Here is a 13,719-nt window from a genome sequence, read left to right as displayed (position 1 = left end):
GCTGAGAGGTGGCAAATGAAGTTTAACATTGACAAATGTAAAGTACTACATATGGGTAACAGTAACCCCAGAGCAATGTATCAACTCTGCGGTACTACACTGACAGTAGTGGAGAATGAAAAGGACCTGGGGGTAATTGTGCAGGCAGATATGAAGTTCTCTGAGCAGTGCAGACGAGCTGCAAGAGTAGCTCATGGTGTCTTGTCAATGATATACAGGAATTTTTCTAGCAGGGATAAGGAGGTGATTATTCCCTTGTATAAGGCAATGGTTAGGCCACATCTTGAGTACTGTATACAGGTCTGGAGGCCTCATTTCAAGAAGGATGTAGAGCTGCTGGAACGGGTACAGAGAAGGGCAACAAGATTAGTAAATGGAACAAAGGGTTGCTCTTACGAAGAAAGGCTTAAGTTTTGCAAATTACAGAGTCTGGAGACTAGGCACCGGCGAGGTGATCTGATAGAGGTGTATAAGGCTTTGAATGGTTTGAGCATGCTCAATGCCAATGGGATTCTTCATCTTTCTCAGAATAATCACCTCAGAGGGCATAAATTCAAATTGAGGAAGGACGGATGTCGGATAGATGTGCGGAAATTTGCCTTTGGCCAGCGGGTGGTTGGTTGGTGGAACCGACTTCCATCACTTGTTGTTGAAGTTGATAGCCTAAACAAATTTAAAGCTCAACTGGACAGGTATTTCGAACGAACGGAGGGGTGAAATGGGAGAGGGTTTTTTTTTTTTTTTTTTGGCTGATGCTGAATAAGCTTGCTTTCTTGCATCATATGCCTCTACTAATGCTAATAATGCTAATGCTAATGCTAATCTCATTTCCCTTCTCTGCACCCTTTCCAACAGCTCAACATCCTTCCTAAAATGAGGCTTCCAGACTGTAGCCTAACCATTCACTTATACAATGGGATAATCACCTCTTATCCCTGCTGGCAAAATTCTTGTATATCATTGTCAAAACCCTATGAGCTGCCCTGGAAGCCTGCCTGCACTACTCAGAAACTTTATGTCTGACTGCACAATTGCTCCCAGGTCTTTTTTGTTCTTCACTACCTTCAGTGCTGTACTACACTTTCATGTATGTTATTTTTGGGATTGCTGCTACCCATAAGCAGAACCTCCCATTTGTCAAAATTAAACTTCAATTGCCACTTCTCAGCACATTTGCCTAATTTTTCCTAACCTTGTTGTGGCATACCTGATTACTGTTATTAACTAAATGCCAACATCTGACATTAAGCTCAGACATTAAGCCTCATATGCCTTCATCAATATCATTAATAAATACCGAAAACAACAATGGGCCCAACACTGAACCCTGCTGGACTCCACTAATAACATCAATCCAAGAAGAGCAGTGCCCACTGATAACCACTCTTTGTCTTCTCCTGCTCAACCATGAATTTATCACTTTAACTTACCCCTAATACCACATTGCTCCAATTTGTATAGTAGTCTTATGTGCAACAGTATCAAAAGCTTTACTGAAATCCAAGTACAAGATGTAAAAATTATTTTTTTGTGTTCAGTTCCTATGTTACTCTGTCACAGTATTCAATCAGATTGGTCAGACAAGATCATCCATTAACAAATCCATGCTGTAACTGCCATATAAAACATTCCTGTCTGGACACCCCCCTCCCCTCTGTTAACAGTTGGTCATGTCTAGGGCTTACAATACCGGTCAAAATCTTAATACCGGTATTTCGGTATTTTTAATTTATGAAAACGGGATACCGGTATTCCAAAAACAAATGCTTTTCTCAATAAATTTTGATGATAATTAGGTGCAACAAAGTAAGGAAAAACACAAGTACTGCAATTACTTGAATTCATGTTTTAAATAAACTTTTATTGCAATAATAAATATTCTGAAAAAAATCATTAAAAATATTTATTCTAAAAACAAAAAAATACATATTGTTACTGCAAATTTTAGTTATGTTTAAGCATCCACACTACCTATCCGAATACAGTGAGCTCTTAAGAAACATAAGCAATCAATAATATGATCGTTTAAAATGGATCTAATTTTAGTACATACAGTATTTGATTAGCGGCAGAAAACGCCCTTTTGGATTCTATTCTGGTACTATGATACTGAGATAATCGTAGAGGATCTCAGTCCATATTTTCTAGGCTTTCAACTTTTTTAGCAAAAATAGTTAAAAGTATTTCATTAATTTCCCACTCAAGTTCATCTTTTAAAATCTCATTGGAGTCAGGCAATTTCTTATTTTGGAAAGAATTTGCAGAACACTGATGTTCTGTTCCATGTTGGTCTTCCATGGTTGAATTATGTGCATCATTTTCTGAAGGAGAAAGACATTTTATTAAGCGAAGTATAATTTTCACTGAGTCTGGGAGAGAGCAAAGAGTGGGGATAAGGAATAAAGACGAGGGCAAAGAGTGCAGTTAAGGAATTCTTCACATGCAAAGAACAGAAGGACAAATCAGATTGGATCCTTATGTAATGGATGTTTGACAGTATTAGATACCATAGCTGAAGTTGCAGATGAACTCAACAGTTACTTTGCATCGATATTTACATAAAAAAAAAAACCTTGTGTCAATGAGATATTATGGAAGTGAAGTTTAAAAAAATGTAATTAATTATGTTGAAATTTCAAACGATTATTTAATGAGAACTTTCGTGCCTACAGGCGAGTAAGGCTCATGTGGTTGATGGTATATACCCTATAATCTTAAAGGAGGTGGCAAGTGAGTGCAATGAACCATTAAGGCTAGTTATGAGAGCATCACTGGACTCAGGAGAGATTCCGTTGGATTGGTGTAAATTGGAACAAAGGCGGTTCTAGGAGTGTAATGGGAAATTACCGACTGGCCAGTCTAACTTCAGTAGTAGGGAAAATCATGGAGGCAATGATCAAGTGTGGAATTCAGGATCATTTTAGATGGAAATGGAATTCTGTAGGATACACAGCATGGTTTTGTAAAGGGTTTAATAAATCTGGTTAGCCATTTTGACAGGTCACTTGTGAGCTGGATTTAGGGAATAATTTCAACATTGTTTATTTGGATTTCAGCAAAGTATTTGACTCAGTCCCACATGAGTGGTTACTTTATAAGTTGGAGCAGGCTGGAATCATAGGGAAAATCCTTAGATGGATAGCACAATAGCTTGAGGGCACCAGGCAGAAGGTTGTGATAAATGGTATTCCTTAGATTAGGTTAATGTAAGAAGTGGGGTTCCCCAAGGATCAGTATTGGGACGACTGTTGTTTTTGATTATCTTAAATGACATCTATGAAGGGATGGAGGACGTGAGGTCTAAACGTGCAGATGATGTAAAGATCAGTAGAGTAGTTAATGATCGCCACCAAGTAGAGCTTCTTCAGAGTGACCTAGATAGACTTCCAGGATGGTCAGAAAAGTGGCAGCTATGCTTTAATTCAGCAAAATGCAAGGTCTTACACCTGGAGAACAGCAACCCCAAAATAACTTACACACTTGGTGGAGTTGAACTAAAGTCAGTAGTGGTGGAACGGGACTTGGGAGTTATGATACGGTCAGACATGAAGTTGTCCGAGAATTGTGGACAGGTTGCAATGTTGCATGGTGTCCTATCTATGATTTATTGAACATTTGCTAGTAGAGATAACGACGTCATAATCACATAAAGGTGATTTTACAACCTTTATGTGATTAAATTATAAACAATAATTTTTTATAAAATTAGTACCAAAAAACCGGTATTTTCTGTATCAATATCAGTATTTCAATACTGGAAAAAAATGACCGGGATCCCAGTATTGTAAGCCCTAGTCATGTCCTATCCAAGCAAGTCAGACACAACTACATATTTGTTTGTAGACCTTTGAGGAGAGAGTAGTAACAATTGTCAGTGCAAGAAGCAATGATCAATGGAGTTAACAGAATTCTAGTACAGAATGATAATAGGGTGCCACATAAGCAATCAGTCTGTATGCGACATTTCAATGGCACTGAAGATCCCAAAGTCAATGATTGGTGATGAGATCTACAAAAGGAATCTGGTGCTGGAACCATAACAAAATGACTTTGAAAACCTCTGAGGATGACAGAATGTGACAGTAGAGTCCTGCAAGGAATTATCCGCTCAAAATGCAGGTTGATGTCCGAGTACACACAGGCACGTGTGTACTCTGACATGACTGGGTAACATGATTGTAACTCATGTCAGCATCAGTACTTTAATCGGTGACTGCATTATTTTCCTTGGAACAGAAGTCAAACCTACAAGTCTATAATTACTTACTTCAACCTTTGATTTCCCCTCTTCCCTTTGTGAATTGGGATATATCTCCCTATCTCCAGTCCATAGGGACTGCCCCTAAATCCAACAATGCTCTCATGACTAACATGGATATGCTGACCTCTTTTGCTGCCTCTCTCAATATAACTGGATAGATCCCATGCACCCCAAGTGTCTTATTTACATTTAGCTTCAACAATTTCTCTTCCTCTTTCCTCTACATTATCACAAAATCATTTAGTTCCCTGTAATTTGATATATTTCTGACATCTCCATCCATAAAAAAAAATGCATAGTGTGAACATATAGGCAAAATATCTATTCAGCTTGTGAGCAACCCGAGCAGGATCATTACCAGTTATACCATTCATATCTAGTGGACCAATATGATTCATTCCGTTCCTTCTAGTGCTTACTACTTTTCTTTGCATTCTTTCCCAGAGACTTCTCATAATCCACCTTAGCTTGCCTAACCTACTTTGTGACTTGATTGCAGACTAGTTTATACCCATGTTTCTTTATCTCCTGATAATTTATAAACATCCCAAGCAACTTTCTTCTTCTTTTCCATTAGTCTCATTAGGTGATCTGACATCTGGTTAGGTCTAAACCCTGAATAGTATCCCTTAGTTGAAACTTCTAGAAACTTCTACAATTACATCCCTGAATGCTTCCCATCAGTGTTGGCAACATCATCAGTTGGTTCCACTGAATAGATTTTAAAAGCTATCGTAGATCAACACAGTCACCTTTACAAAAGCAAAGGCCCTTCCCTTTGCCTCGACAGTAGTTACATCTTTAAATAATTCCCACTTCACTACACTGCAGTAGTTCTTTTCTCTGAAGATTCTTAATGCATGAAAAGTTGCTGCTGACAGGTTTTGGCAGGTTACTTTAGATTGTCTGAAAAGGCTACGTCATGTGTTTCAATAAACTACATCTACTAATTATATAACTACTAAAGGAATTCAAATGTCACATCTCATTCAGCAGGCAAACTCAAGGATGAATAAGACTGTCAAATTTCCAGTTTCTGAAATTAAACGAATTAAATGTGAGTATCTTGAAAACTGTAGCGATACAGATTAAAAAAAAAAAAAAAAAAATGTACTCATGCCTCTGCAGTTTTAAACAATAATTTTAAAGTGCAAAATACCAAATAAATGAATTTATCAAGGGAATAGCAACAAGGATCTTGTCTGGTGGTTCTTGCAAAAAAGATGAATGGTACACTCCATCTTCCGAGAGCATTCCATATATACTTGACACCATTTCATAATTTGAAGCTGAGGGGTTAAGGTATAGGGCCCTTAGGGATACGCAAACAATGGATGATAAGAAATTCATTGCCTTACAGAAAGTTGTATATATTTTTTAAATATGTGTACACAAATAAAAAGACTGTAAATCAATTTGGCATGCAAGTTATGTTTTATGAAGTCTTCAACAAAAAATAGCACTAAAATTAAATGGTAACCAATATCTTAGACCAACTCTCTCCACTAACACCTGCAACACTTAAAACATTTGCAAGTTTTATTATTTGCATCTTTGGAGTTCATCTATATATTAAATTAAATGTCCTTGAGAGCATTCATGTGCAATCTTGAATTGTAATATGCATGGAAAAAAGCAACAAAATACACACCCAAATCTCAACACGTCTGACTGTCTACAATTTATTACTGTTTACTCCCCTGACAAGGTAATACTTCTCAGGATTACTATGAAGTAGTAAAATACATAATTCAATCTGTCTATATAATAATGCCATGAATGTTGTAACAAAATGAATGTATTTGAGCCTCATTAATTTCAATTTAATATCGGAATCAGTTCAATTATTTCCAATATTGTACGGCTCATTGAAACATGGTGCCACTCCAATGAGGGATAAAAAGCTGACTGAAAGTAACCACATCATTTCTAGAATCTTATCAATCCTGATGAATATTAAGTCTGTCTGGCATGAAATAACTAATGGTAAATATATAAAAAAAAATGACATGAGCATATTACAGACTAAATACTTGCAAAGTGTATGATAAAAATCTCTTCAGGTAACTAAGAGCAAGCAAATATGACTGCATAATTATGGGCAAATTTAACTTAGTGTTATACAGTGGAAGTCAAGGATCACTAACACACTAAGTCAGCTCATATTTTTGAATAAACTGGGCAACTTATGTATTCAGAGAAGGTTCAAGAGATACAAATGTCCTTGATCTGGTTCTTTCTGGGAATTTGGAATAGTAGCAAATATACAACACAGTACAGGAACCAGCAGGTAGTAACCATAAAAAATGGGTATACTCCAAAGACATTTCAGTGTTCAAAGGAAAGGGTAAAGGGGAGAGGAAATATAGTGGACCAAAATATTTCGTGGCCTCCATTAACTGGAGAGAACTATATGCTGAAGAATATGAATGCATTATGGGAAGTGTTTAATGGAAGACACTTCACATTCATTCCAGTGGAGAAGTACTGTAAAAGAAAGATGCTAAAATGCATGATATGGAAGCTGAGGAAAAGAAAAAAATTATCGCAAGACACTGACTTATATGACAATTATAAATATACTCATAACAAAATTGTTGATGGAATAAGACAGGCAAAAACTGAATATGAGATTTAACTTACAACTAGAGTTGTGGTGAATACAAGAAAGAGTAATTCAGATAATCTCTCCTTAGAGGATGACAATCAACCTGCTGTAAAATAAGTGAAATAATCTCTGGGAAGCATTTATCAAAAAAGCTACTGACACTAAGGAAAGGAAATGCCCCTGCAGTATATGTTAAACATCCAGTTGTACTAAACAAGTTGAATTTATCAAAATATTAGTAATTAATGAGATCACCATTAGATTCTGGGTTGATTCCTTTAGACTGGAGAAGCAAAAAAAAAATTTTCTCCATTTCAATGGAGAGGATTTGAAGAGGTGATGGGAAAGTATAGACTGGTAAGTTTGACTTCTGTAGTAGACAAAATAATGGAGTCTATGGTTAAGGACACAGGGCAACCTCATTAAAAAGAATGGAATCCTAATGGAATCACAGCATTGGTTCATGATGGTTAGTGATCTTGCCTGACCATCTGGTTTACTACTACGATAAGGTTCAAAAACTGATGGACAAAAAAAAAAAAAAAAAACACTTTGACATATATCCATACTTCGGTAAAGCCTATGACATTGGCCCCCACAAAGAGAGAGTTACTGCAACTGAGTGATTTTGTAAATTTAACAATGGCCAATGGCTGTTACAAGATCCACACTGAATACTTCGTCCAAGGATATGTAATTCAGAGAGAAATGGGCTTATTTGAAGGAGTGTACCAAGCTCAAATTGAAAATTGGTGCATTACTATAGGAAACTGAATCACTGAAGAAACAGGTGCCTTCCTTTGAGAGAAATATAACTGGGAGCCTATCAGAGACTTGAGATTCTCATAACCCACCAGGAGATGCATCCCTAATTCTGGCCCCCAGAACAGAATAATAAAGTGCATACCTCTGGTTCAAGAGGATTTAATTTTATTGGGAAACTCCATTGTCAGGGAAATGGGTAACATTTTTTTGCAATAAGATACATGGACTAGAACCAGAGTGGGTCTGCTGAGAACAACAATTAATGATATCACCAACAGATTTTCAAATTTTAAGGGCTTATGGGAGAAAAGAGAATTATTCTTCATGTGGAGAATAATGACATTAAGTACACATGAATTTTCTGGATAAACATAGGGCCATGATGAAAAAATGCAAGTTAGGTCAAAATATGTATGTCTGCAATTCTGCAGAATCATGACAAGTAGGATTATGCTGAAAGCCTTGTGGATTAGCTTGAAGGACTATGCAAGGCTTCTGAGGGGGAGGGGGAATTATTTTTATCAGTGAGGCCAACACCTGTAGTATTGTCCCTTAGTATCCCTAGTAAATACTAGGGATACTAAGGTATCCCTATTATCACCGAGGATACCTTAGGGATTCGAAGGAACTGCTAACTGAGGGAACAGGGCGTAATATCGATGTGTACATCTAATGATATGGGTCAAAGTAGCTGCTGCACACATCAAGAGTTCTTTTGTTGCCACAACAGCAGATACTAAAAAAGTATTCTGAGGGTAAAAATGTCTCAAATGAGCAGGAAGATAATGCTAGGGAAACTGGCTAAAATAACTTCAATGGTGTGTCAACAGTAAACTATACAAAAAACTATATTTTTAACTACATATAAAGTATTATCAGGAGTGTCATCAACAATATGAATGAATTTGAACTGCTGGTTAGGAAAACTAACCAGCAGTTCAAATAACTTTATCGTTCCAAAACAATGTATTTAGGAAGAATAAGGGAGTAGAAGGGGTGGAGAGATGCTTCTTATCAAAAGCATGTCTGAATATGACAAAAGCTTTCCCAGATTCAGAAGTTATGCATGCTAGTATAGAATCTGCGTCGTGTGAGAGCATTTTTAAATTTGTAATGTGAAAAATTTATTTAACTAGTTCTGATAACATGCAATTTTGTTCAAATAATTTTCATTGTTTTCACAATAATCAAATATTTCATTATCATTACACCTGCTTTATATATATTTGCTTTATGTTTGTCTATCAAATAATTATAATCAAGATTTCTAATAAAACAACTGGTATACAATATCTGTTCCTTCCTGAATGAACTTGGATTTACTTAAAATCCTAGGCGGCCACAAAATACAGGAGTCATTCGCTTTCATGATCCTTTGCAACAACAAAGAAGATATCCAATATATTTTGTATGAAATGTTGGTAAGCTGTCAGTATATGAAACAACACAAAAGTCAGTGACGTGTCAATTATTCAAAATGTTTCCCACTGTGGTTCATCGTGAGCATTTTGAGCATCACCATTAATTCGAAAAATAAAAATTAAATATTTTAGGAAAAGATAATTTTTCCTGTGTCAAAGTGGTCATTTTTATTTCAGAAATATATTTAATAATGATATGACTTAAAATGTTTAGCTATATTTACCTGGAACCTTAAGTTCAGCACTTAACTTTTCTGCAAATTTCCTTGCACAGTATATACATTCTTCCATTTCAACTCCCTGAACAGGAATAAATGGGCATACATCTAATGTTCCCAGGCGAGGATGCTCACCTAAAAATCAGAAATTTTTAATATCAACTGCTTTTTTAATTAGTTTTCTTTCTAGCAAGCCTCCACTTATTTTTCAAATGAGCAGTAATTGCTTATTATACATGATTTGAAACAAAGCCATTCAGTCTGGATTTCATGACAAAAGTTATAAAAATTAAAATAAATCAAAAAATTCTTTCAAGCTTTCTGTACATAACCAGTTTCCATATTAATATCTTGAAGAGCAATAAACAGGTATACATTCAATATCCTTGCATCCACAGCAAAAATTTATAAATATTTAATTTAAAATATTTTATGTTCCACTGCTAAATAAAGAAGGTATTTCCTTTAGGAAGAATTTTCTTTACTACTTCTCTTAATGGAAAGTGGTAAAGAAAATTCAAAACAATGATGATAACACACATGTGGGTTTCACAGCTGATAAAGTGATATTTAGTTGTTGTACCTTAAATTAATTCTAATATTTCTTATGTAAATATTCATTCTATAAAACAGCATTTTACAACTTTTGCCATTACACCTCCTCTAAATTAAATGGATACCTTCTAGTTGTCTCCCGCATTTATAGGTATTATGCACACAATTTTGTTTTTTTAAATACTGGAAGAATTTTTCACAGAAGTATTTTTAGCATGAACTACAAAAAGTAGTTGTGTACTGCTTTGGTTCTTCATTAAAACCTATGTGAAATTTAATTTATTTCCAGTAGATTCAAAAACACAAAATAGAAATTGCAAGTAGACACTAAATTTGGGACTTAATCTGCAGAAGTGATTCAATGCTTATCAAATTCAAAATTATTAATTTAAAATGCCATTTTTTTTGTTTTATTAAATGCAAACTTATAAAACGCAGATTGGAGAAATAAACAGGTTAATTATAATAAAACATGATATGCCATTGCGCAAAAAATATAATTTATATGCACAGTGTATAAAAATATAATTTATATGCACATATGAAACAGACATATTATAGAGAGAAACCTGATGTGTTAAACTTGAATGCACATAAATTATATTTTTACAGCCGAGTGATGTTTTTTACTATAAATTATAAAATTTGTTTCCTATATACAAATACTGATATTGTTTGTGTATTACTTAAAATCAAGAAAGTTGTTTGTTTTACATAAAAAAAAAAAAGTTTATAATAAAAATTCCAATTAATGAGGTTTTATTTCATTTACTCTTTTGTTTTATGATAGCAGTTGATACATTTATATAAATAATTACTCATATCTTCCAAGCAAGGGAGGGGGAATACATAACAATTTAGGAAACCCTGCCATAAAGAATGTTAATGTAGACTCTGATGTAACTCCAGTACAGGTTTCAAACACCTCATTTGGTGGAGACAATGCAAGTCAATGAACATAGCATTACAGTGCCAAGCATGTTTTGTTCAGAGGTATTCATATTCCCTTTTATCTGTGGACTTGCACAGCAGAGCCTACTTTAACATCAATATTGGTCCAGGATATTTCATCATAGTGATTCTCCATTTCCCAATAATGAAAATTTTCAGCAGAATAGTGCATCATGCAAGAACAGTTCCAGGAGCTTGATATGAACTATTCATACTGCCTTGGCTTACGTTGTGATGATATCCAATTGCTGGATATCATCGCAACATAGTACTTAGAAGACAAGATAAACGGTTTATCAGGCCATCCAAGACCAACTTCCATTATAAAATTTATGCATGCTACTCAAGTAAGCATGGCTAATATACCAGAGGTACGCTGCCATCATCTCATGGAGTTCAAGTAAAGATGAACTGTTATTCTTCTGAGGAAAATGACAGCCCCACAAAATATTACTCTGGCATTCAAAGTAAACTGTTTGGTTTGGTTTTTTTTTTTTTTAGGAGCATTAGCAACTAAGGCCATATTGCTCCGGGAGATGTGGTGGTCATTCCCTGATCTTTCCGCATCCTCCGTATTTGGTGGTGACGGGCTTGAACCCCGGTCTAATCAAGAAGCATGTGCTACACACTGCTGCTCCTTCCCACCTGGCTACGGAGGCGCCAAAGTAAACTGTACAGTGTGTGTGTGTGTGATATGTGTGGTTTGTAAAATAGTAGTAGTAGTAGTAGTAGTGGCACATGATGCAAGAAAGCAAGTGCCTGAGCTAAGAGAGGTTTAAGGGATAGTTGAAAGTGGAAGTGAAGTAATGGTTAAACAGGTGAAAGAATTTGAAAAACCTAGTACAAAAATGAACTGGGACTGAGGGAAAAAAAAAAATTTTTTTAAATTATCAAAAACAAAGAAATAAATAAGTAATAAACAAGTAATAAGGAAACAAATAAGTAAATAACACTATATTCAGATATGGGAGGGCAATTTTAGCAAGAGGTTGAATCAGGGGATGGCAAATATGCAAAATCTGAATATAGAAGATGAAAAAATGATACATAGTCAGGAAATTCATCAGGGGGACTACTCCTGACCATGTATCAGGCACTGCATTTCCAAACTTGTCTGTAGTATTAGAAAAAGTGGGGAAGCAAATATGCAGCCTTTATTGTAATACTAGTAAACAAGGTAGTCCCTACGCAGTGTAAAAATAAAGTTAATAATGTAAATAAAATAATTACGAATTTACAAAAATGTAATGTGAAATATAATACAAATGTGCAGTACGTAAGGGGTGAAGGGTAATTAAATTAATGTGGATGAAAATTAAAATTCAAATATAAAGCAGAGAAATTTGAATGAAAAAGTGTGGACAAGCAAATGGTATAGGGAATGATAGAATTCTTGGGGAGGGGAGGGGAAGAAAAAGATGGTCAAATGAAAGCAAAAACAGCGATAGGATTGAGGATAGATGGAGCATTCATATCACTATTTTAACGTATCAATACAATAACAATATCGTATTCGTATTGATACGTGTTCATATCAATACAATAATTTTGGTTATTTTCCTTTTTCTGCTTATTTTGCATTTTAACAGTTGTATATTACTACTATATATATATATATAGTAAAATCTCGTTAATACAAACTCGGTTTATACAAAGTACTCGTTTATATGAAGCACACACTATTCCCCTGTGAAAGGATGACTTTTCTATGTAAACATATTCGTTTATTACAAAATTCAGTTAATATGTATTACAAAGTTCTTTTTCACCCCGTGAGAAATAAATATTGTCATTTTGTATGTTTAATACAAACTTTGGCAGAGCGATCCGATTATTGCCCCCAGCCACCTGGCTCCTTACTTCCCGAAGGATGGCACTGACTTGTTAGAAATTAGCTTTGTGTAAACAAAAGCAGTTTATGGCAGCTACAATGTCAAGTGCACTCTGAGAAACATCTTTCTGAAGGACAAGTTGTTAAATTAACAAAACAATGAAAAGTTTTTCTAAGTTGTTTACATGTACTCCCTTGCTCTCCATGGGAATAAGGTCAATTGCAATTGTTACCCCAGTTCAAAGAGTCTTTTGCTATCGTATACAGCAATCTATTTTTTGTGCCATTTTATCTGAGCTGATGTCGTTTGCAGAATTTGTCTTTTGTTTATATTAAATCTTATCTAACAGTGTTATGGTGACAAAACATAGATGGACTATGTTAGATAGAATAAGCCTGTAAATTAATTAAAGTAAAAATTATACAAGAGGCTGATAGGATGGAAAGAAGAAAAATGGACATTGCAAAGGAATGCAACATCCCTTTACCTACTTTATCTACAATACTGAAAAACTGAAAATGACTTGAAGTGTGTGTCACTGTTGTGGAGATGGAAAACAGGAAACGAATTCGTGGTGCAAAACATGAGGAGCTTGAAACCAAACTTTACAAGTGGTATCAAAAAATGCGTGCATCTAATTTGCCAATATTGGGTCAAATTTTGCAAGAAAAGGCAAATTATCTAGCTCAGCAACATAGGATTAGTGACTTCAAATGCAGCAGTGGCTGGCTCCAAAGATTTAAAGATAGGAATAACTTGGTTTCGTGAAATGTTTGCAGTGAGTCTGGATTAGTCGACAAAGAAAAGGCTATAGATTGGTTGTGTTCCATACGGTCCATCCTCGAAAAATATGAGGCAAAGGATATTTTTAATCTTGATGAGACAGATTTATTTTATAATTTCCTGTCAAACAAAACATTTGCTGTTCGAAGAGAATCTTGTCATGGTGGAAAATTAAGTAAACAAAGACTCACTACACCCACTTGTGATCGGTAAGTTTTCCAAGCCAAGATGTTTTAAAGCAGTTAACCAACTTCCCTGTTGAGGCCAATAGAAGTGCTTGGCTTATAGTCAAAATTTTTCAGTCTTGGTTATCAAAATTGGTATC

The 13,719-nt window shown here is 35.1% G+C and overlaps 1 protein-coding gene across 1 annotated transcript in view; it reads right to left on the bottom strand.

The window, feature by feature from the left end:
* Positions 1–13,719, bottom strand: part of LOC150090186 (formimidoyltransferase-cyclodeaminase-like) — a 158,260-nt gene that overhangs the window by 123,558 nt on the left and 20,983 nt on the right. The window contains exon 3 of the mRNA XM_090369004.1: positions 9,280–9,408. Coding sequence (XP_090225130.1) covers positions 9,280–9,408 — 129 coding nt within the window. The remainder of the gene's footprint in view (positions 1–9,279; positions 9,409–13,719) is intronic.

This window comes from Mastigoproctus giganteus, chromosome 2 (genome assembly GCF_048544385.1).
Source record: "Mastigoproctus giganteus isolate SK-2022 chromosome 2, ASM4854438v1, whole genome shotgun sequence".
Taxonomy (NCBI): domain Eukaryota; kingdom Metazoa; phylum Arthropoda; class Arachnida; order Uropygi; family Thelyphonidae; genus Mastigoproctus; species Mastigoproctus giganteus.
The sequence above is the reverse complement of the archived record's forward strand: the minus strand, read 5'-3'. Positions and strand labels throughout refer to the sequence as shown.